Raw genomic sequence first — 25,779 nt, forward strand, 5'->3', positions numbered from 1 at the left:
TTTCCACTTGCACTCTTACACACACACACACATACAGCTGTTTCCACTTGCACTCTTACACACACACACCCATACAGCTGTTTCCACTTGCACTCACACACACACACCCATACAGCTGTTTCCACTTGCACTCACACACACACACCCAGACAGCTGTTTCCACTTGCACTCTTACACACACACACCCAGACAGCTGTTTCCACTTGCACTCTTACACACACGCACTCTTACACTTACACACACACGCACACACCTGTTTCCACTTGCACTCACACACACACACCCACACAGCTGTTTCCACTTGTACTCTTACACACACCCATACAGCTGTTTCCACTTGCACTCTTACACACACACACACACATACAGCTGTTTCCACTTGCACTCTTACACACACACACATACAGCTGTTTCCACTTGCACTCTTACACACACACATACATACAGCTGTTTCCACTTGCACTCTTACACACACACACACACATACATACAGCTGTTTCCACTTGCACTCTTACACACACACACACACAGCTGTTTCCACTTGCACTCTTACACACACACACCCATACAGCTGTTTCCACTTGCACTCTTACACACACACACACACACACACACACACATACAGCTGTTTCCACTTTCACACACACACACACACACCCAGACAGCTGTTTCCACTTGCACTCACACACACACACACACACACCTGTTTCCACTTGCACTCTTACACACACACACACACCCATACAGCTGTTTCCACTTGCACTCACACACACCCAGACAGCTGTTTCCACTTGCACACACACCCAGACAGCTGTTTCCACTTGCACTCTTACACACACGCACTCTTACACTTACACACACACACACACACCTGTTTCCACTTGCACTCACGCACACACACACACACCCACCCATACAGCTGTTTTCACTTACACTCTTACACACACACACCCACCCATACAGCTGTTTCCACTTGCACTCTTACACACACACACACACCCATACAGCTGTTTCCACTTGCACTCTTACACACACACAGACAGCTGTTTCCACTTGCACACACACACAGACAGCTGTTTCCACTTGCACTCTTACACACACGCACTCTTACACTTACTGTTGGAAGGCGGACCCCGAGGAGTCGGTGCGACCACCAAGGGGGGGCCCTCACACTGCACGAAGTAGCCGAGCGCTGCCGAGAAGTCTCCTGAGAGATCCTTCTCCTATCACGTACTAGCACAGTAACACCACCACACAGGACTCAAGGAGGTTGTCTTGTGACAAGCAATTCTTTATCAGCAATAAAAGGGTTACGAGGGCAATATTTACACGAAGGGATCGAGGGATCCACCAAAAGTCTCAGTGTCTCTTTGGAAGGGTCGGGGTAGCGGGACAGTCTTTGGCAGGAATGCGGTACGAGGGTACCTGGGGCCCAGTTCTTATCCTCAAGCTGGAGGACCTCCGATCTCGGAGGGGTCGAGCCGCGACGGCGTCAGCAGGGCTCTGGCGTACAGTTCGTGGAGAGCCGCGATCCAATCAGCAGGGCTCTCAAGATGGTTTCTGCTCAGCTCGAGCCGCGACGTCGTCAGCAGGGCTCCGAGGGAGGCTTCAGCGAGGTTGGGCCGCGACAGCGTCAGCAGGGCTCCGATGTTCCAGGTGGTTCAGAAAGGGTTCACAGGAAGGAGCCGCGACGCAGTCAGCAGGGCTCGTGATGGTTCCGACAAGAGTTCTTCTCCGTAGGGTCAGCCGTGATTCAATCAGCAGGGCTCTCGACTCCGGGATACAACTGCCGAGCTGTGGTGGGGTCGCCCCAGATATAGGTCTGGAGCCCTTTGATGTCCGGACCTATGCGCCCGAGGGGGCGGAGTGGCCGGGTGGAGGTGGCCAGACGCCCAGCAGGAGAGGCGCCAGGCCCATGGGAGTTGCCGGGCGATCACACCTCGAGAGGGGAGGACAGTTGGGGGTCCCATCGATACTGTCCTCCGCCGGGGGCGATGAATGGTTCCTGCGGCACCCCCTGGCTAGTTCGTGGTGCCTCGATGGCGGGGCTTCGCTGGGGTCGAGGCTGGGTTGAGCGGGGTCGCGCCGGCTGGGGCACGGTGTGACGTGGATGCCAACAAGATGGCGGAGCCACGAGGAGTATGCGACCACGTGCAGCTCCGGGTGAAGGGTCTTGGTGCAGTTCAGACGGGTGGCCCGTGAAGGCCGGGGCGGGGAACGGCACAATCCAGGGGGTTAAGGACCACGCCACGAGGCCGGGTCCAACACTTACACACACACACACACACACGCGCGCTCTTACACTTACACACACACACACCTGTTTCCACTTGCACTCTTACACACACACACCTGTTTCCACTTGCACTCTTACACTTACACACACACACACACACACACGCGCACTCTTTCACTTACACACACCTGTTTCCACTTGCACTCTTACACACACACACACCTGTTTCCACTTGCACTCTTACACACACACACACACCTGTTTCCACTTGCACACTTACACACACACACCTGTTTCCACTTGCACTCTTACACACACACGCACACAGCTGTTTCCACTTGCACTCTTACACACACACACACACCCACCCATACAGCTGTTTCTACTTGCACTCACACACACACACGCAGACAGCTGTTTCCACTTGCACTCTTACACACACACACCCAGACAGCTGTTTCCACTTGCACTCTTACACACACGCACTCTTACACTTACACACACACACACACACACACGCGCACTCTTTCACTTACACACACCTGTTTCCACTTGCACTCTTACACACACACACACACACCTGTTTCCACTTGCACTCTTACACACACACACACACACACACGCACACAGCTGTTTCCACTTGCACTCACACACACACACACCCAGACAGCTGTTTCCACTTGCACTCTTACACACACGCACTCTTACACTTACACACACACACCTGTTTCCACTTGCACTCTTACACACACACACACACACACACACCTGTTTCCACTTGCACTCTTACACACACACACACAGCTGTTTCCACTTGCACTCTTACACTTACACACACACACACACACAGCTGTTTCCACTTGCACTCTTACACTTACACACACACACCTGTTTCCACTTGCACTCTTACACACACACACACACACCTGTTTCCATTTGCACTCTTACACACACACCTGTTTCCACTTGCACTCTTACACACACACACCTGTTTCCACTTGCACTCTTACACACACACACACACGTTTCCACTTGCACTCTTACACACACACCTGTTTCCATTTGCACTCTTACACACACACACACCTGTTTCCACTTGCACTCTTACACACACACACACACACACACAGCTGTTTCCACTTGCACTCTTACACACACACACACACACACACACCTGTTTCCACTTGCACACACACACACACACACACTCACACACTCACACGCAGCCATACAAATACTCAGGCAAACAACCAATAACCCATATAGACACTCCTGCAGCTACTCACAACCCATACAGCAGCTTACACCTCAGACAGACTGATAGACTTTCACACAGTTTAGTCACTAACCCATGCATTCAGTAAGACACATTTAATCACTCACTTATGCAGTCAGTCACGTACCTACTAAATCCTCCATACAGACACTTATACACCCACTCATTCCTCAATACAGCTTGGTATATAGATATATCAAAATTAAACTTTACACAAACACAGTCACTGGATGATGTCATCAGTGAAGTCACTGACCATGTCATGAATGATGTAATACGTGACGTCATCAGCAGTGCATGACATTTTGCCAAATCAGTGTATACTGGTGTCAGATATACCATCAACATGAATGGCTATATATTTCTATGCACATTACTCTCTCCTACAGATTAAGTTAAGTAACAGCCAGTACAGAACACAGACAATGGCACTGGGGATTACCACTATGTTGTGAGATTTGAAAATAATTCTCGGATAAATATTTTCTGTCATCTTTGGGGAAAGGCAATGATTTGTGAAAGCACTAACTATGTACACTGGTAATGTGTACCATAATGTATTGCAGCGTTCCATGGCAAGCACCCCAGGGTTGATTTTAGTATAAGCAGGCTGATGGGGATGAGGGGGGGGCCTTGGCTATTGAGATGGCTTCCAAGGGACTGAGCAAGGGTGAAGGTCTTGAGGTTTCTATAGTGGAAGAGGTTAGATATAAAAGACTGCTCAGTGCTTCTTGGTAATGGCAAAGACTGGAAGGGGCACTCTGAAATATTCTGATATTGCCAGGGAACCACCTGACAAAAGAAGCCAATCTGAGCCAGCTGTAATGCCTCCAGAGCTTATATATTTTCCTTCAGTGGTGAGGCTTAGCTTGCATCTGGGCCTCTCACTGAGAAGGGACTCGATTAGTCCTCTTTCCTGCATGTCAGGCGACTCAACAACAGACTCACAATACAACAGAACACGTGTTTTTCCTCTCTAGATTTACAGGCTGGCTTCTGCCCTCCTCTTGGGGCTTGCCCATCCTACATGAGAGGCAAACCAAACTTTTGCGGGAGGCAGTAGCACAGGGCCACTTGACATAAACAGTGCCAGTGGGCAAACTGGAGAGAGAGAGCACCAAGAACCCAAAGTCCAGCGAATAGGGATGACATATGTTCAACTGTGAAATTAAATACACAGTGTGAACACAGGAACCACTCAAAGGCATGCCTGTAAACTTTGAAAACGTAGGAGTTCCTACTCCAGCTGGTTAATTAGAAAATTGCTAAGGCCGGGAAAAAAGTGGCTTTTTCTCTGGCTAAATTCTGGATAAACTCAAATTAAAAAATACAAGGCTTTAATTACATGCACTAAACAATTCAGTCACAGCCAGTGGGATTGGCTCCAGATAATTAAGACTACTCTTAACAGTCAGACGTGTTGTGCGAAATAACCTATTTTACAGCCAGACCCACAAGAAAGGAAGCTCCTTTTCAAGACCGCTTCACAGGAACATTTATTAATCTAGGTATTTATATGATCCTTAAGTTCAAATGAAAAGGTCAACTACTTAAAATTCACTCCATATACTGAACCACTGTAGAAAAAAAAGCATTTTAACTTGTTTGTTACTGAATACCTTTGGATTGACAACAGGCACCACATATCAAAGGCCTACTCAAGGGTCATGTCCCAATTCCTAGACCTGGGATTGATAGTAGCCAAACAATTAAATCACCAGGTGTGGGAAATCACCTGAACCGCCCCCATTAGTGTCATGGTGGCAGTCACTGCTGGTGTGCGCCCAGGCTGAAAGAGTTGCATTACACAGAGGATAATATGCGGCTATGCAAGATACCTATTGCAGCCAACTGGGATATTATACTGCATGACTTTCGACAAGACCACCTACCAAGCTCGGGACAGGAGAACCAGATGACTGGTGCGACTGGGGAAGGAGTGGTGCCTGAATGTGTTGATGCACACTGCAGTTGCAACAGTAACATCATGCCGGCCCTCCTCAGTTGCACATGGACCGCAGTGAACATTAATGGGATATGTACACATCAATATGGTCATATTTCTAATCTCTTTGGTGGCTGATGGGGGTGGTGGGAAGCCGGAGAAAACCATGTGGGGTCTAATTATATTGCTGTTTCTCCTTATTTTCGGTTTTCTTTCCTTCTTTCAACGCTGACGTACTGCTATGCCATCGGCCTCCAAATGGGCCCTCACTTATGGCTTTGTTGCTGTTAGTCAACTATGCAGGTAGAAATGTATGAGGACTTGATAACATGTTCATTAGGAATCTAATTGTAAGCCTTTTCCAGAACTTTAAACTATGTATCCCTCACCCATTGCAACTAATGCCAGTCTCACTTACTGTATATTCTTGTATATCACATTAATTTATCTTTCCATATTTTGGGAATTTTATTAAACAAAAAAATTAAAGATTTAAACAATAAGGGCCTCCTCACTACACCCAGAACCTCTCCCTCAGCACATCCATTTGTTCTTATATTTTTGGTTGCTTTGAGAGTGGGTGGTAGGGGCTTCTTAACTTCCTCCCCAGTCTCCCAGCGCCAACAAACCTTGGTTGGGAAGGAGGAGACGCTTGGGTTAGAGGGGCAGTTTAATTCCTTCTCCTCCATTCCTTCTACCCTTGGGCCCTAGTAGCATGCATGAGAGGAAGTAGGAAACGCTAGGTGAAGACATGACTGCTCTCACTTCGCCAAAGCCTCATGCTGCTATATTCTCATGACACTAGTAGGGTTCAGTCGATTCTACCCTTTGAGGTCACTCCACATGCAGCGGATGTTTTGAGCCAACAAATATGTGCAATTACTGGAGGAGCAAGACACCATGTCCTGCATACCACAGAGGCAACGGGATTAATCTGCTCCTTGCAAAGTCTTTATGGATGAATTGCCATGGGGTCCCTCCAAGCAAGTGATCACTGCTCCCAACTCCGTTCCTACCTCTCCTCACTCCGATCCCTACAAATTCCAACCTCACTTAGGAAGTTATAAAGAGTATGACATGGCATCCTAACACTCCCATGATCTATACACAAGTTTCCTGCCAGTTGAGACATGGCAAACTATGCCAACCAGAAGTCAAATTATTTGATTAATAGAAGTGAGGGGAATACTATAACAAAAGGAATGCTATCAGTTACACAGGTGGAAGAGATCAGGTACAGAGTGGATACAAAAAAGTAAGGGAGATCAGGGAACTGTTTGTGCGCAGTGGTGAAGAACCATGTGCACACTATACATGGTAGATGTCGTTTGACTTGGGTGGGACAGCATGTGACGGAACTTTGCAAATGTGTATCTTTTAATGTTCTACCTGTGCTATAACCTTGTTTAAAATTAAACTGTGCCTAACAATACAATGTTAGCCGAGTCAATAGTAAAAACTAGAATGTAATTGATAGATGACTGAATTCTCTGCTTTTTTGACAAAACTGTTAAGGGTACTGGCTTTGTGTCATGCCCATTCCCTGTTAACATCCTGAGGCTATGGCCAATAGTGGGATGGAAGCCAAGAAGGATGCTGGGAGAGTCTGAGGAACATCCATTACATTGTCCAAGCACCAATTAAGGCCAAGTGCTGAAGAAGTCTAGAATTCTGGATGCCAATAGCATATCACCTTTGCAAAGGTGGCATTGGATGCTAGCCTCACACCATACACAACAGCTTGAGATTAGGCGAGAACGCAAAACCTCCCTTTAATAGATCTTTGGGGCAAAGACTGTTTTCAGCTATTCTAGGTTGCTGTGTGGAAGGCCATTTTTCTAGGTGAGCAGAGTAGGGTCTGCAGACCCTTCTAAGTTGGGAAACTTTCACCATTGCATACTCTTCAGTAGAGGATTCATGAGGTTTCCTTTGTTGTGCATTTTGGGAAGCAGTGTGGGGTGCCCCCACTAGACACTTCTCTAGACGCAGATGAAAAACTGTTGCAGTCTGAAATTCTGAAATACGGAATGCTGTAGGAATAGCTAAAGACATATAAAACATAAGGAACACACCAAATGTTTCAAACACCACGCAGAAGATATGCTGGCCTTTACGAACGTACACACAACTAACCTACCTAATTTATTGCACTTATGCTCACATAAGGAGGCGAGTAGGCTACAACACTTAAGTGTATGTGTTTTATACTGCAGTGTTTAACAGTGAATTGGATCAACAAGTTTAAATTCCACAGTAAAAATGTATTAGCATACAGAAGATTCAAGGTTGGAGAAATACCATTATGCTTTTTAGTATCACAAGCTGAACTTCTCTCCAGGAACTGGTAACCAGATTTGGATAAGACGCAGATGGGTAATTTCCATGATCGCAAAAAATACCCCTCTGAAGGGCGAAACTTGTAGACCAAAGAGAATTTTAATAAACGTATCTATTACCCGATGCAGCAGCCGCTTCTGATCCTTCCTCATTGACCTCCAGGTAGGCTTTGTGAACTGCTTTGGCGAGAAAGAGATCCTTGATATCTGGATAGAACAAAACAAAAATATGTCAAAATTGGAAACAATGTCGTACACAACTGGATAAAGGGGGCTCAATTTATTAAATTATGTTGTCAATCAGCATTAAATCACACGTATGCTTCTTGGTGAAAGTTTCATAACTGCTGAAAAAGCTAAAGCGGCACTAGGGATTGCAGACTACAGGAAGATCAGTTTACTGTATGTGGCGTATACAAGAGCGGGGAATGTTGAGAGCTCTACTGAAACAAGAGGTGACTCGCGGATGATAATGGGCGCTATGAAGCCTTCTGCTCAATTTATCAACGTTTGCCTCGGTTTCTCACTTCTTAATTTGACATTCTACCCTCATTTGGTGGCATGTTCTAGTAGGCCTTCCACCTTGGGCTATACCAGTTGTAAAAGGCATTTGCCCCTCGTAACATGCCCTCTGAGACTTGGCCGATTCTGTCTCAGGGCCTACTAACAGGAAAATCCCTCGTCAGTGGACTATAATGCAATAGTATAGATTCTGAGAAATCTACCATGAAAGAATTCAGAAAAGGATGCTAGTACACTGTAGCAAAAAAACAACAAAAAAAAGAAATGTTAAATTGAACTTGCCGCTAAAGTTCTATTCCTTGAACAATAAGGCCAAGGACTCAAAGTTTCTTATGGAAGGAGAGCAAGCACGATTCAGGAACACAGAAATTTCACAAACCCATTTGGGACTAGTTTTTGACATGGCTTTGTCAGGTGTTTTCATTGACTTCTTGAACAGGTAGAATACCCAGCTCCTAAGAAGTCCGGGGAAAATGCAGTATAGGATTAATCCTGAAACTTTTGGGATATTTCAATTAAGTGACATACCAAACGTTGCCACAGTCCACACCGCGTCAGCTTTGAAGATTCTGCTCTTTCAAGCAGGCTTAGAATCTTAAGAATCAGAATCATGATGTACGGTTACAGATTTCAGTGTATTCGGAACACAAGTTCAGCAGGTCTTTTAATCCTGGGCTAGAAAATTGCCCATTTTTAAGTTGTGTCACATGGGTTATATTGAAGGATAGAGTTTCTCCTCTCTGTGTGCAATCACCACGAAGACATGCTTCTCCCTCATCTTGGTGTCTATGCAATGACGGGAGAATGATATATGGAGAACAAACTGCATTAAGCGGGAAACTGTTAGGGTCCCTTTGAAACAACAGTCTCAGGGAAAAAAACCTGCACCAAGTTCCTTAGCCTGGTGTTTTGGGGTTAGTGGGGAGGTGGTGGGGCAAGAACAAGGAAGTAGCCTCGTGCAAGTTAGGTTGTACTATCCCCCCCTCTGGTTAAGTGCCATAGCAACCTGCTGCTTACAAGATCTAACGCCAGACCTCAGACAATTCAGTGTGACAACCCAATGTATAAGCAATCAAAGACCAAATCAAATGTCAGTCGAAACAAGAAGATGCAAACTTGGGAAGACACTGAGCAGCAGGTCTTACTCTGGACATAGCCGATTATCAGATTACATTTCTTATTTATGTGGCAAGACACTCCAGGGTAATTGCAGATTCGTGTGTCTGCAAGAATCATACACGAGTGGGGCCGAAGATATTGAGGACTGGTTTTATAATAGCTGCATTTTATTGATTTCCCAGTGGTGTTCTCAAATTCAAGCAAGCAGAAAAAAAAAAAAAAAAAAAAAAAAAAAAAAAAAAACTTTCAGTGCAACATCATTATAGAGTGCTATCAATAGGTGACATTCTAACCTGAAACAGCAGAGAGATCAGCATTTGGACCAAATACTTCTTCGATTCCCAAATGCTTCAATGGGTCTTCCAAATCAATATGTTGCTTTATTTTGAACCTGAAAGCAAAGCAAATGGATAAGAACGCAAAACTGCAAAGAGTTCAAGCCAACAAACTTCATTACGGATTTTAACAAATTCCCTTTACACAGTTGCTGAATGGCTCTAGTCATGTGCGACACATCCAGCAAGCACTGGCTTTAAGGGCATCCATCTATCTGCCTTCTGGATCTTGAGCCCATACTTACAAGGTTGGAAAAAACTGGAAATCCACAATGTAATGCGCGGTTTGCTAAGAAGTCAATAGTGAGCGATGATATCATATGTGACCCTGGGCCACTTCCAAGCTATGGGTTTTTATAAACTTAATACAAATACACAAATATTCCGATTGGGAACATGGTCTTTTAGTAGGGTGCAGATTTTAGTCACCAGTACCATAACCAACTACACAAGAAATCATTCTGCATGCCCTCCTAGGTTTTAGAATTTTTGGGATTAATAAACTCTGCAATAAAATACAACGTTTACCTTCTATTTCTATACTTTGGAGGTAGAAAATGCACAGTTGAACAAATTAGATTTGCTACATACACATTTCTGATCTATCACACAGTAAAGGTCTGCTGCTTTTTCTCACCAGGTTGTTTAAGAGTTTAATCATGGCAACACAAAAAAGCACCCATGAGTCTAGACTGAGAAGGGAGGAGTGCGTGGGAATCCCTTTTAAAGGACCGTTTCCCTCACCCACCCATAGGTGGCATGCTTCATTATTGGGTAACCTTCTCGCACTGTGAACCAAGTCGCAGAGTGCGGGCTTCAACCCCCTATGAGAGGGAGGAGCGAAGGGATGTTTTAGCGAAGTGGAAAGAGGTATTCTAAAACCTTCAAATGAGCGGGGCATGTGCATTAAACTTTATTCATGACATTTAAAGGAAAGACTGCAGAATTGCAACCCATGTAATCTGCAATACAGGCCATTATTTGAATTTAGCCAGGAGATTACATTTTTACTGCAAAAAAAAAAAACAAAAAAAAAATCACTATACATATTGGATAATTTAAAACCCTACAGTTAAATAAAAAGGAAGTAATGTAGCTGGTAATCCTCATTAAGGGTTTATTCTGATGGTCTGTTAACACGCAGCGAGAAGGAGGCTACAAACACCGCATTAGCCTCCATATAAGACACCACCACAAAGAAACGCCATGACCTACATAGCGAGGAAGTAGGGTCCTTTATACCCCTCCCTCTGCTCAGGTGCAGTTACCCTAGGTGAACACTAACTCAGTGTTAAGTTATTTGATGAGGTAGTCTCGCCCATGTAAGGCGGCATGCTTAATCATCGGCCACCTTATCCCACCCTGGTCCAATACTAGGTCTGATCTTCCTTAGTGCTAAGTACAGTTGCAATCACATTTCCCCATATAATTTTATAATTGAGGCTGCATAGGTTATGGTATGTACAGCTGCTAAGTCGACCTTTCTCAAGACACAAGCAACCGGTTTCCTCAAGATTAACTCGAGTAAGAAAAGTAAGCTGTCAGCATACCTGTGTTAACGTCTAGATGCAGAACCAAAGACCAAGGGATGTCCGAGACGCTAAAAAACATAATTTGAAGTGGCTTTTTAAAGGTATCTGGTTTGGCTTGTTGTATGGCGTAGTAGTACTTAAGGAAAGTGGCCTTACGTTCAAAATCTTGCCCATTCAAGCCAAACTCGAGGCAAAGTAGCAAGCGGCAAATTTATTTTGGAAGGTGGAACAGTCTCCTAAAGGCACTGCATTGAGACTTATCCATTATTGGAGAAAATGCCACAGAATAAGTATGTTGACCATAGGAAAGGTTGAACAACAACTTCGCCTGAGTAACTCACAAGATGGCCTCTGCTGGAGGACAATGCAGTTGATGGTATAATCTGCATAAGGCAAATATGACTGCCCGAGTCTTCCAGCTGATGTATTTAAGATGTACACCTGACTTGCCTGTTTCCATGGACGCTAAAATAATTATACTTGGATGTTTGGGAGATCAATGTATTGGAGCCCCATCTTAAATTTCTCTTTTTGCTATAGCTAAAAATCATAATCACTTTTGTTTTTATCTGGATTAGCCACCAACTTGTTCGCAGTATTGAGGGCCAGCAGTTCATTAGGAGCACACTGCAGGCCCACTCTTGCGAGATCGCGAATGAGCACGTTATCAGCATATTGGGTCATTGGAAGCCTGACGGGGCCGATCTTCAGTAGAATCCGTTTACATTAGCCAGTGAGCAGCCTATGTCTGTGGAGTGAAGATTAAACATAGCGGCCAGAACACACTGTTGCTTTAGGCCCGTGTAGTCAAAATTAGTTTGGTGGCAGAGTTATCAGTGCCGGTCTTAACATGGACCCACTTGTCCGAGTACAGTGAGGCGATTGCTTTAAGTAGGATGGTGGGTATACCCCATTCTGGCAACTCTGTCCAGAGTTTATTGCAGTCCTCGCTGTCAAAAGTGGTGTAACAGTCCAAAAAGCACACAAATCGAGGCAGCCTAGATGGAAGGGAAGCGTTGTAGGCCACATATTGCAAGACAACAATATTGTCAATGGTGGAGGAATGCAGTCCAAGTCCAGTTTGATAAAATTGTAAATTATTAACTTTAGCCACCCATGCCTCAAGCTCTTGGGAGTAAGATTTTTGCATAGGCTTAAGCCTCTACATTCACTAGTGCGTGTAACCGATAAGTTTCCAGGGTGGCATTACTCCACTGATTTGCTGAACCTTGCTTTAATCTGGATACGGACTATTTTGGCACACCCGCCTCCGATGATCCTGGTCTCGACAGCAAATTAAGGGACAACAGAATGACTTATGTGGGTGCCGGCTTTAGTTAGAGGTAAACACAAGTACTCAAGAGACATCGCCCTATTTTTAGCCACAAAGGAATTCAGCTTAGTAGACACCCTACCCTGAGATTTAAAGGTTAAAGGATGAAAGCAATGGACTTACACATGCTCTGCCATGTCAGGAAAACATTACCCTACATCCAGTGCAAGCTGGTCTTGGGGATTTTAATCATGATACTTGTTCAACGACTGAAGGATTTCAACTGCTGAACCGGTGCAGTGTTGCCTTAAGACGAACCGGTCTTAAGCTGGTTTTAGTAGCAATGTATCTTAAAGATCTGGGCTGACCATTATGTGATGGTAGGAAATGCAACGTAGCTGAGCTGTCTTTTGAAAGCCATCGAGGCGTCTTTCCTCCCTCTGACCAGGTGCATGCAGGTCATTTTGATGGCATTCTCCACATTAAAACAATGCAGCAACTCCACAAGTTAATCTGTGCAATAAACTGATTTTACCTTACTGGAGGTATTTCAGTAGTTGCATAATCCCAGACCAGCAATTCTTTTAATGAGACAGAAGGAAAATGGGAACAACTGCTCTTAAGGGAGATGTGTGACATCTCCAGATTGAAAACACTGCATTCTCAAATCAAAAAGAGATCCTGGTTAAGGGTCAGTGTAGTGGGCTGCTGATGAATGGAATAAGGTTTTCCATTAGGTATTCCAAGGCGTCTGAATTATTATAGGACATTTTTAGGGTCGAAAAATCTTGAACTATTTTGTCGAAAAATGACAAATAAATGAGGACACTCGTTGCAAAGCCTGGCTATTTTCTTAAATCATGGTCAGGCCACTAAAAATCAGCTCAGAACTCTCCATTTCTTTTGATTGCGCCTCCTAATTCTTCTGCCATACTGGGAATACAGGTATTTGGAAAGCACAATTTTCGCATCGACTGGGTGGGGTTTTCTAGGATACTGCTTTCAGGATTTTGCTCAAAAAAATTATTTGTTCAAAACCTACAAGAATACAGAGTCCGACACAGCTATGACTTTAAGACAAGTCTTGGAAATCCACACCTCTTCCTGATTTCTCAATAGTTCCTTCATTAGTAGTTGTTGAAAAAGGTCATGGGATTCCTGGTATATTTGAGAAACTCAAGCCATTAATGTTACTTGCTTTTTCTTTGCTGAATTCTGTGGTTCAAGTCAGTCACGAGTCTCATTTTCTGTCCGCACAAAAGACTCCGCACATTTGAGGCAGTGCAGGGACATCTGGGGTTAGCATCAATCTTTAAGTGGTAATTTCATTTGTGCATTTTGGAAACCAGGGTCTTCACAAAAGTCACCTCAAGGGCATTAAATGCCTGCCCGAAACTTAAAAAAAAAAAAAAAAAAAAAAAAACACGCCCAAAATTGGAAAGAACCTTTTGGATAGCGCTTGCCCATTATGAACTTGGAGTGTGCAGTATTTTGGACATGTGATAGTCCACTTACATTGTAGCCTGCACTTCACAAGCAGCAGCTCTGTGAGGTGGGGGGGCGGGGGGCATTTAGAGTCCATACAAAAAGCACCGATTTCTTTCGTGCATGTACACAAACGCATTGATTGAGCAATAAGAAGAAATATCTGGTCATGTACTGTTTTCGCAGGACTTCTCGGAGTCGGATTTTTCAGCATCACCGATCGGGCCAATACCCACATCAAGCACATGCTACACTGCGGCATCATTATTGGACCAAATCGGAGTTTCTTGTTCTGCTCTAGAATAGGCATCACCTTTGTGAGAACCAGGATACCACAGCAAGTGCTACATGGGTATAATAAATGCACAAGCACTAGCTGCCCAATGCTTCGAGACCCTTGTACAAAAATGTGCAGGGTTACATCATACTTTGGCTATAAATGTTACAGATCACATAAACAATGATCTGTTAAGTTACAAGCCCTGCATCTTGCTTCACACCCTTGCATCAGCACCATTCCCACAGAATTCTTTGTTGATCTGCCTCAATCTCAAGACAGCCATAGAAATACTTTTTATCCAGAAGATGGTACATCGTCACTTGTCAAAACTACCAATAGATAACTAGGTGGCTGCATGCAGGGTCCGATACACTTTCTGTAACACAGACTGCCTCAAAAATTGTAACCTCTCTCGTAGTGAATACACTTCGGTCCCTAAGAAGGCGAATTTCTAGGTCCTGGAACAGAAATGAAAATGTCTGGCCATCTGGTACATTCACAAACAATGGAGAAACTGAGTTGACAAATTCTTGAGCTGTATTTGCATACTTTCATTCATTAAACATGCCAACGTAAAGGCACCACTTTCTTCAATCAAATTGGCATAAAAGTAAATTTATCTGATGGGTCGTATGTTTTGCCGTGTAAAGTTAGCACATAAGAGATTTAGTGACTGGACAAAGACAATGAAGCAAACTAAATGGCCTCCTTATTCATCGCCCAAATGAGGTGGATGATCATGGGATCATCGCCCAAATGAGGTGGATGATCATGGGATCATGGGTGGATGATCATGGGATCATCGCCCAAATGAGGTGGATGATCATGGGATCATCGCCCAAATGAGGTGGATGATCATGGGATCATCGCCCAAATGAGGTGGATGATCATGGGATCATGGGTGGATGATCATGGGATCATCGCCCAAATGAGGTGGATGATCATGGGATCATGGGTGGATGATCATGGGATCATCGCCCAAATGAGGTGGATGATCATGGGAGGTCCCATGCCATCTTTCATCTTTCCCTGCTTAGAAATTCAATGAGGGCCTTCTTAGGATGGGGCTACTGATTACTTGTTCTTGCACAGCAGGTTTGGTGGATGTTAAGCGCGAGGTGTGGGACTTCAGTGTCTATTTTTAGGGAGTTGTATTTAGTGGAAACTCGACCTGAAGGTATCCGAGCGCTTTACATGAGCACCAGTTGCCTTACAGACAGACAATTTTGTTCAGCACAGGTAGATTAAGTGATTTGCCCAGAACCACAGGATGTTGAGCGTCCCTGCCGAGACTCAAACCCAGTTCCACCAGCATAGAGGTCGACCATTCTAGCCGTTAGGCCACATCCTCTTGTTCAGGTACCGAAGTTTCTAGGCAGGGCCTTTCCTTTTGTGAGTCTCACTACTGCTATAGGGAGGCTGAATGACCGGCAGGTGCATAAACTTGCACTTCTTGGTGCCGATTTCTTGGGCGCTCCAAACTGGAGACGGCCCTAATGCTACCTGCCCTAAGAAGCATTACTTTACACAAACTCAAGAAGCACCACTTGAGCAAAGACTTGAGAGGGAAAGAACATAAGGAGCAGAAACCCTGCACAGTCGTGGATTAAATAGGAAAACTGGGTACATGCATGATGGAAGGAAGGGCATAAACGTACGCCTACCTTACGGACATTTAAAGAGTATGGCAAAAATAACTGAAGGCACTAGTATGAGAACAGATAATTAACTTTGTTAACTCCAATACTGCAACTTTGAAACACCAGCAACTTATTGACATGTAGTATTGAAATGTGATTAACTGAATTAGTAGGAAAACAAAAACAATGCAAGCTTATAGTAACCCGGGAAATAGGCAGTTAAAGTATGTCGGTGTCGCCTTTGGGGGAAAAGGGTATATAGGGATGACATTCTGGCCGGGTATTAAGCCATATCAGCATGAGCCATGCACTAGCATTTCGTAATTAAAGGAGTTTGTCATTTACCTGGGTGGAGTTTCCAGCAGTCTAGAGTACTCTATATGTAAAGAAGGTCTCCAAGTTTAACACCAGATTCCAGGGTACAACAGGGAGTGTGGGTCTTATGCCTTAGAAAGCTTTTGCTTGTTTAATGTTTGGTAAAAGGGATAGCCCTGGAAAACTTTGGGAATTCAAGCCGAAAACAGGCTCTTTCCGATGGGGAGTTTCCAAAACGGAAAAAGCCAGCCTCTGATGGCCATGACAGCTCATACGGTGCATTTTTTGCTTGGGTCTCAAACATCTGAACTCTATAAAGGCTGCTGGTTTTAAGCCAAAAGTGGGCAATGTATAAATAAAGTGCAAATGCCAGTGAGCAGGGGAAGGGTGCCATTGTTAAAAATCAGTGTAAATTACACATTCAGGGTTTATTTGGATAATATATATATATATATATATATATATATATATATATATATAAATAAAGAAATAAATAATCTGCCCCCCCCCCCCCCCCCCCCCACAAAAAATGAAAAAAAAAAAAAAACATTGAAGTTGGAGCAGGTGTATGTCAGCCCAGAACTAGAATTCTAAACTTTTTTTTATTTCTTTTTTTTATCAGCCATGACGTAGGTTTGTCTTCAAGAGGCAGTTCATTGCATGCATAAGACGGTAGATGAAACTTTATTCTCTATAGCAGGCTAAATTTTGAAAATTGTTCAATATAACATAAGCACTCCTTTACGGAGTTTACTTTTTTTGAAGATCATAGTATTAGTGTTGTAATACTCACATGTCCGTTATTAGTCTAACATTAAAACAGTCTTAATTGCCAAAGAAAGCATAAAGGAGTACAAAAACGGGCTTTTGACTATAAGATTTGAAACAATACTATTACCTTGGAACATAAACTTCCACTTTCTGTTTCTTTACCGCGCCGGCCCATTCTCGAATCTGTGGCCCTTTAATAAGTGGTTCTAATTTGGCCAGTGGCACTTCCTGCCTGGAAAGGACGATCATCATGCTCATCTTATCACCTTCATATGGTATTTCCAGAACTTGAAAAGTTCCTCCTGCATCATTGGATCCATCACTGAACTCCCCTGAAACAAGATTTATGAATATTTGAACGCAAGATCATTCACATGAAGAGGTGATCTGCCCCATCCTGTCATTCGCCAATTTTTAATTTGTCTGTTCTCTCCATTCTATAAACACTTTACAGGATACCGTATATAGGTTTCAATAAACAAATTGAACTTTCTATTTCTGCTACCAAATGAAGAGGGAACACATTTTTTATACCCACATTGATAGGCAAATACAAAAAGAAATCTTCGAAAACGTACAACTCTACACAGAAAATTACACTAGTTTTTAGAAACCGATTTGATTAACCTTCCGTAGTCAAAACAAAGTAAATCTTTTAAACAAGGACTGTATTTGCGACCTCAAATTTTGCTCCAGAAATGAACCTACTGTAAACAAAATCCACAGATAAAAGCCATGCAATCAATTGCTTTTGTGATCTCGTACATAAAAGATCTCGCTGGAAAACAAGCAAATGGATATCTCACACCATCTTAAATTATTTCTGTTGGAAAATTGCACACTGCTTTATCATTGCAGCTGTAGGCTTGAAATTGAAGTATTGTAACATTGTAGTTTTTTTCCTTAACCCCTTGGCTGCGGCAGGAATTCCGCCGCAGCGCTGGGGGAGGGGGTGGGGGGGGGGGGGGTTTGGGGGCAGCGCGGTGGCGCTGTGCTCATGACGGAACCACTCCGTCACGAGCCACGGTTGAGCTGTGCTCGTGACGAGTGGTTCCGTCACGTCTCCGCCCACTGCGCTAATTGCCCGCACAGGTGGGGGGAATTAGCGCCGCGTGGGTGGAGCGGCCGCCAACGGCCACAGCATGACGGAACCACTCCGTCATGAGCACAGCGCAACCGTGGCTCATGACGGAGTGGTTCCGTCATGAGCGGGGAAGGGGTTAAAGTAAGGAAGCTATAACAGAGGATACACAGTAGGTAAAAAAAAAAATATATATATATATATATATATATATATATATATATATATATATATATATATATATATATATATATATATATAAAATAATGCACATGTTTTAGAAAATGTTATGCGTCGGACCCAAGAGCAAAGTCTAGAAGCCGAATTGTGTTTTGCAAACAATGTATTTATACAGAGAAATTGCGTATTTTTGCACATAGTTCTTGTTTTTTTTAAGAACCTTGGATATTTATAAAATTTTAAATTTTAGGAATCAGCCAAAAAATAAATAAGGTATTAGGATTGTTAATATGCAGTACAATATTAGAGTGCAGACAGGTAGTCTGTTTTCTATATTCATGAATTAATCATGCACTTGTCACTTTAAAAACGGGGAGGAAAAATATAGCATGTCATGTGAAGTGATTAAGGCCCCTGGTGGGTTGAAACGCGTCATGGAAAAATAAACTAATATCAGCACCAAATAAGGAGTCCGTGTCTTTTTGATTCCTGGGTCCAGAAAATCGAATAAGAAAAGGAGAGATAGATATACACACATAAAAATAAAATAGCTTTCACAGGAACCCCCCTCCACACAAAAGTTAAAGTTTAGTGAAAATGTTGGTTAAATATCATTTTAAACTTCGAAAAAAGAAAAACAAAAACTGAAATTCACCAGTCCTAGAAATACAAAAAAATATTTTTAAAGAAAGATCAAAATAGGATGAGGAGAACAGGAGATGAGATTATTTTTCCAGGCTTTGGTATAAGATAAGGATATCTGTTCATTGAAAATACAGCTGTACCTACACAATTAAAACAGCTTTTGGATAACTGCTCACTCTCAGGACGTACAAGTTCCAATGTACATTTTATATATGGAGCACCCAGTCCTGGAGCAAAGGCGGCATACTGTGGGTTGACTGAACGAAAAACGCAACTATAGGTCTTACGAAATGTCACTAGCAGGTGCCCAAAAGCGCACCAGACCCAAGATGCACAACAGTTAGGCACAGGCCAATGTAACCAACGAGTCTTAGACCGATTTATACATTTTTTCTAAATAATTTTTTTTTTAAATTCACTTCATTTTTCAATGTTTTCTTCAGTGCTTGTACAAAACACAGCGAGTCTAGTAGCCAGGTTAATAAGAAATGCTATTCCAGGTTTTTTTCTGCAACATGTAGCTATTCACCATTCATCACAAGTAACCTTTGTGGTATAAACCCAATGCATTTCGAGAAAAAAGCCCTTTGTCAGGGGTAACTGTGATACAAAAAAGGTGACATCAGAAAAACCACAACCAACATAATCGAACATTCAATCAGGCCAATTTTAATTACACTTGTGTGACAAGGAACTAGTCAATGCTTGCGCGTAAACCCTACACCTGAACGCTCAGTGAACAGGAGGCACTTTTCTGGCATGTTTTAGGCCTGCAGCCCAGGAAGAGCGCAGTGGTGCTCCTGGTAGCCACAGATTAGTCCTACATTCAGGTGGTGTACATACATGCTGTAGCCCGCGTACAACAATTAAATTACATGCACTTCCTGCGTCAACTTACAACAGCCACAATGCACAGTTAAATTGGGTGAAACAGATTTTACAATTACATTTTTTGGACAGGCCATACACATTCTTGACACCGGCTGGCAGTGTCACAGGGAACAGTGATTCCCAATATAAGCAACAACAAAAAAAGATCCAGAACAAAAAAAGGAGGTAAAAAATCCAGAGTGACCAGTTAGAAAAGGTGACTTTGATACAATATACACTTATTATATCCGATATATAATTCTAAGGAATCCGAGTAACAAATAACACATTCTAACCATATCTTGCAATTAGAGTGTGACTAGCAAATTAATTAGACTCAGAAAATTAAATAACTGGAGAAACGTAATATGCTTTCTATACCAAATATTCCCATAGTAAACACCAAGAAAATCAACATTTGCCAACACCCCATCAAATCCGACGCAGGACATACAGTACCAAAAAGAATCATTATCACTCAAACATGCACCACGTCTGAACTGTGGAGCATGTGGCAACAGCCTTGGATAATATGAGTGATGAAGAAAGTACTGCCAAAGGCACCAGATGTGTTTTGTATACACCACAGACATCTGTACCAAGGGAACCTCATCGCAGTACATTAGTTTCTTGATATTATGTGCAAACATTTTCCAAATAGTCCTCTAAACTGCTCTTGAAGATTTGCTTCCACCAGAGATGTAAAACTGGAAGTCTGCAGTCTGTGGAGGTGATCACATTGTTAAATCAAGTATGCTAAAATTGATATTCTACTGTAAATGACAGAAAAGCCCAGAATGTATTCCAACGGAGCCTCAAACTGAAAATGAAGTAAATTATATACTTTTGTGGGACCAAAACACTCCCTGCATCATAACGTAGAATTTGAAATGTACCCCCAAATTGGTGGCCTTTCACTTCAGTGTATCTAGAACTATTTGCAAACACCTCAATCAACACTGCTACAATTTACCACTAACACTTTTATGGTGCAAATATATTTTATTAAAGTAATCCAACCGAGAGTGGCTTCCAACATTACAGCATCTGCAAATTAAAGCATTACATCCTCTCCACAAATTAGTAACTCCAAATAATTTCCAACAGTCCCATTCGTCACCTCGAAAGTAATCCGAGTAGGCATTCACAGAAGAACACAACTCCCAACAGTGTTTCAGTACTCTTCTAGGAGAAGAAAAAATGGAGAGCAGTGATAAAAAAAGCCAACACAAATGCAATCACAAGTATCCACTCTGCCCCCAGAGTAGAACACTCATCTCAGGAATGCAAATCTCCAAGCTCTTCGTGCCAAACATCTGTTTCGTCCACTGTACTGATACAAATGATAGGAGACCGACCTGTGGAGAAATACTAAGTGTCCACCTCAGAGATCATCTTTCTTATCCTGCCTCTCAACCCACAAGTTCAGCGGATAGCCAACTCATGCAGAGCCACCACTATACATGCTCAATGGGATTCCATAAGAGAGCTTCTGCATGTCAGTGTCTGTGGGCTTGGGTCTGGTAACAGAAGCGTGTGGGTCACCACTACAGCGCTTTGCTTTGCCCCCCCATGAGTTGGTCTCATATCCATAAACCGGACCACTAGGAGAATAGTGATGCATTTTCTTTAGATCTATTCCCATTTAGGAGGGCCGTAAATGCAGTCATTACAATGTCTCCCCTCTCTACTCGCTGCATCCTGAGCATTTCAGGTAAAGTGCTCTGAAATAGAGTTTAAGGGTTTCTATGCAGGCACCCTGAACACTCGATGCGAGTCCATTTCCTCAAATTGTTCATAACCTCAACCTGGTCTTTCAGAGACCAGGGCATCCACAGCCATGGCCAAGGATTTCACCTATTCTAGATGTACATCTTGGTCTATCACCGGGCCTCCAATAACTGCCCTGTTTTCCACACCATCAGCTCTTTGTCTCAATCAATCAGCATTTGTATCACGCAACACTGTCACCTCTAAGGGTATCTAGGTGCCGAGGCTGCCGGGTCCCTATCGAAAAGCCAGGTCTAGAGTCTTTCTGAAGTCTGCCAGGGAGGGTGCTGTTTGGAGGTGGAGAGTCAGGACATTACAGGTCTTGGCGGCGATGTAGGTGAAGGAGCAGCCACCACCAGGACTGCAACAGATGCCAGGGGTGTGCAAGGGCAAGTGAGGGTTGATGAGAGTTCAGTCGAAAGTTGATGTAGGGTGGTCCTTGATCGTGGAGGAATTTGTAAGTGTGCATGAGGATCTTCAACTGGCATCTCTTCTGGATGGGAAGTCAGGGGAGGTTTGGGGTGGGGGTGATATCTGACCGTTTGGGGAGGTCCAGGATGAGTCTGGCTACAGCGTTCTGTATGGTCTGGTGGTCTGGAGACTTCTGAGGAGCAGGGTGGAGATCCTGGCATAGAGAGTGTTGTCATAGTCGAGGCGGCTTGTGACGAGGGCCTGAGTGATGGTCTATCTAGTGTTTATTGGGACCCATCTGAAGACTATGCAAAGTGTGTAGGACGCGGCAACTGCATAGACTTGTCACTTCATGGTCAGTTGGCTGTTGAGGAGGATTCTTAGGTTGCGCGCAAGGTCTGTTGGTGTGGGGTATGATCCAAGTACAGATGGCCACCAGCTGTGGTCTCAGGTGGAGGTGTCTTGTCGGAGTCAAGTCTGAGGCAGCTGTCTCTTATCCAGTTGGCTACGTTGGTCATGGTCTTTGAGAAGTGGGTTTTGGCATTGGCAGGGTCCTCGCTGAGAGAGGGATGGTGGAGTGTCGTCTGCGTAGGAGATTATGTTGAGGTCATGAGATCTGATGGGGTCTACGGGGGGGGGGGGGGGGGGGTCATGTAGGTGCTGAATACACCGGGGCTGAGGGATGATAATGGGGGTATGCCACATATGATGTCCTTGGGTGCAGAGGTAAGGGGAGGCAGCTGGATGCTCTGCGTGTGTCCTGTAAGGAAGGGGGCTATCCACTTGAGGGCGTCTTGCTGTCTGCTGATGTTGGAGTCTGTTTATGAGGGTGGTGTTGAACACAGTGTTGAACGCCACACAGAGGTAAAAGAGGATCAGGGCCACAGTTTCACCATGGTCGAGGAGAGTTCTGATGTAGTCTGTGGCGGCAATCAGCACGGTCTCTGTGTGGTGGTCGGCCCGGAATCATGACAGACGTTCAGTAGGTGTTTTTGTCCAGGAATTTGTGAGCTGTTGGTTGATGGCTTTCTAGAGTACTTTGGACGGGTAGGGGAGCAGGGAAATTGGCCAACAATTTTTTAGATCGCTTTGTACCACAGCCAGAACTCTTATCAGAACCCCTCCAATTTCTTTTCCATCTTTTAGGGTGCCTAGATTCTAGTCTAGTCCTCTAGGTCACAGTGCAGGGCATTTACTGCTTCAAGAAAAGCCAACTCTTCTGGTCATAAGGGGTCATCTGAATTGGACAGGGACAGTGCCACCCTTTCAACTTTTGGATGTCTTTCTCCAGGACATGGGGGGGGGGGGGGGGGGGGGGACACTCCAGCTTCCCTTTCTGATTAGCCAACATGTCCCATTAAAATTATTCTGAGTCTCAGGTATCGTAAGCAGGAGAGCCACTATTGCACTGTCCTTAAGGTGACCACCATAGGCAGGCAACCCCAGAGCGCAATGTCAATCAGTCCCTTAGGCATGTTGGAATTGTGCTATTGGCCCCTGAGTGTTCAATGTCTCTCCCCTCTGGCTCATCTGTGGTTTGCTCTCAGACTCTGGAGCTCCTATATACCACACTTCTCCTAGTGGTGCGCATGGCCACTACATCCCCAGTCCTTCCATATGGGCCCCCTTCCCCTCTCACCCCGAGCAGATACCCTTCCTCTCAATCAGGAGTATGGCGAGATGGGGGGGGAACTTCCCACAGTAAATACCAACATTGTACCAAGGTCATCCTCTACTGCTGTCCAAGTTCACAAAAACATTTAGTGGAAGCACCAGATTCTCTTCTCTATGGCTCCCGAGTTGAGCAGCTTCACAGGGCTACAGTACAGCTGAGCGAGCCAGAAAGGGTGAGCCCAATCCAGAGAACCATCAAAAATAGCCAACTTGGTGCCTGGTCAGCCTCGCACCATAAAACATTTTTTGAACACAATCAACCCCCTAAGTAATATTTACTAAACTTTGATTAAACCTCTAGGACTTGACAAAATAAAAACAATTTATTTCAGTTCCCTGGTAGTTTAATTTTCCAATGCAGTCACCTCACATGCACCGACTTAACAATTCTCACAAACATCAACCGGTTAAAATTATCATTTTAAAACGAACTAAAATAAATAGCTGTTGGGTTGATATTTAAATTATTTATTTTCAGCTCTCACATAATCATGTCTCCCAAAAGGTTTATTCCTGCTTGCAGCAGACTATCATAGGCACAAATTAGAGTTCACAAATGTGAACACGGTTAGTAAAACTCCGAAGCATTTACTTTCTCCTTTGATATTCAAGGCTTAGAAAATAATTTGGTTTTAATTATATTCTAGAGCATTTGTCACAAGCCAAATCTCATTTGGCTTCGGAGGAAGGGCGGGTTAAAGGGGGGTTTCATTTTTTTTAGTTTCAGAATAGCCAGCTCACAACGTCCTGAAAACCTGGAAGCCTACTGAAATTAACTTTTGGTAAGATCGCATGAATGATATCAACATTTTATGGATTACTATATTCGACTAAACACAGAAATGTGTGTAGCTAGGACCCTCGTATTGGATTCCAATTCTGGGAGGGGAGGAAATGAAATATTGATCAAGTTATAACTTTTGACTGGCTTTCATAGAAAACGGTCTAGTAATTACCAGGTTATCTCCCGCTTTAAAAACTACAGTGCGTCAAAGCACATTCTCTGCACAGGTTTTAATCGAATGTAGAACTACATTCCCCAGTTTGATAGTCAACTTTCAGACCGTGCACACAGAATGCTTGCAAGGCAGAGTTTACAGAAGTCCTTCTCCTGTGTAAAGTAGAAACCAGTCCATCACAGCCTGCACACAGTAGGTCATCTTGATAATTTGCAATTAAGAACGCCACGTCTGAAGATTGCTCATGAATCTGGTTAACAGATTCAAGAAAGAGTGCTATTATTAAAATATAAATAACTAAAGATTGCTAAAGTATTGTTTTGGATCAATGATAATTTGATGCCTCTCACCATCCACTGTCGGATGGCTTATTATGCGGTGTTCATTGGGTTCCCTAAAATCCTACTTTTAAAAAGGCGTGCTTGATGAGCAAGGAGTTGCGTCTTTGAAAAAGTCTATTTAAATTCAAGGCGAGTCACTCGTGCCGACTGCATTACACATCAAGTCACCGGTTACTTTTACATAGACTCATCTGTGCAACCCTGCTTTTTGACAGCTGGGGCTACAGAACTGAGTCAGTCATGTTTATTACATTCTACCTCGTGTTGCTATTGCAGAGAGCCAGACACAACACCCAGTGCTTTGCATTGTGCTCAACAGCACATCAGTGGGTACTTACCTCAACCAAGTGCCATTACCCCACCAATATTACTTTGAATTGTTTTCATTGGTGTGCGGAAGTGTCAGGTCTATGTGCGCTGCAACCAAGGCTGTGTGCGCCAGTAACCAGACCGCACGTGTAGGTACAGCACCAAATATCACTCAAAACTTGTGCTTAAAAAAGTTAAGACTGAGCATTTCCACACATACAGCGCCACGTCAACGGTAAGGCTGATTTGAAACCATCCCACATAGCAATTTGAAACCTTGGCAGCTATGTTGCTGCATTTCTTTTCTTAATAAAGCTGGGCTGCGGGTTGACTTGCAGCAGGTGACGGCCGCTGCAATTAACATGAAAGATTTAACACAATCTCTTCGAGCAGGAAAAATAAAATTGTAATATCTTTGTACTTATAATTTTACTTTTCACGGGTTCAGTGCTGGATTAGGGTAGGGCCCCTTCA

General features: G+C 43.7%; 1 protein-coding gene across 1 annotated transcript in view; it reads right to left on the reverse strand.

Annotated features, from left to right (window-relative positions):
* The window catches only part of SERPINI1 (serpin family I member 1), a 136,086-nt gene that overhangs the window by 28,980 nt on the left and 81,327 nt on the right, over positions 1-25,779 (reverse strand). Inside the window, exons 5-7 of the mRNA XM_085635172.1 lie at positions 17,193-17,397; positions 9,728-9,825; positions 7,914-8,000 (exon numbers count right to left, since the gene is read on the reverse strand). Of these exons, the coding sequence (XP_085491298.1) occupies positions 7,914-8,000; positions 9,728-9,825; positions 17,193-17,397 (390 nt within the window). The remainder of the gene's footprint in view (positions 1-7,913; positions 8,001-9,727; positions 9,826-17,192; positions 17,398-25,779) is intronic.

Source organism: Triturus cristatus, chromosome 11 (assembly GCF_964204655.1).
Source record: "Triturus cristatus chromosome 11, aTriCri1.1, whole genome shotgun sequence".
Lineage (NCBI taxonomy): Eukaryota > Metazoa > Chordata > Amphibia > Caudata > Salamandridae > Triturus > Triturus cristatus.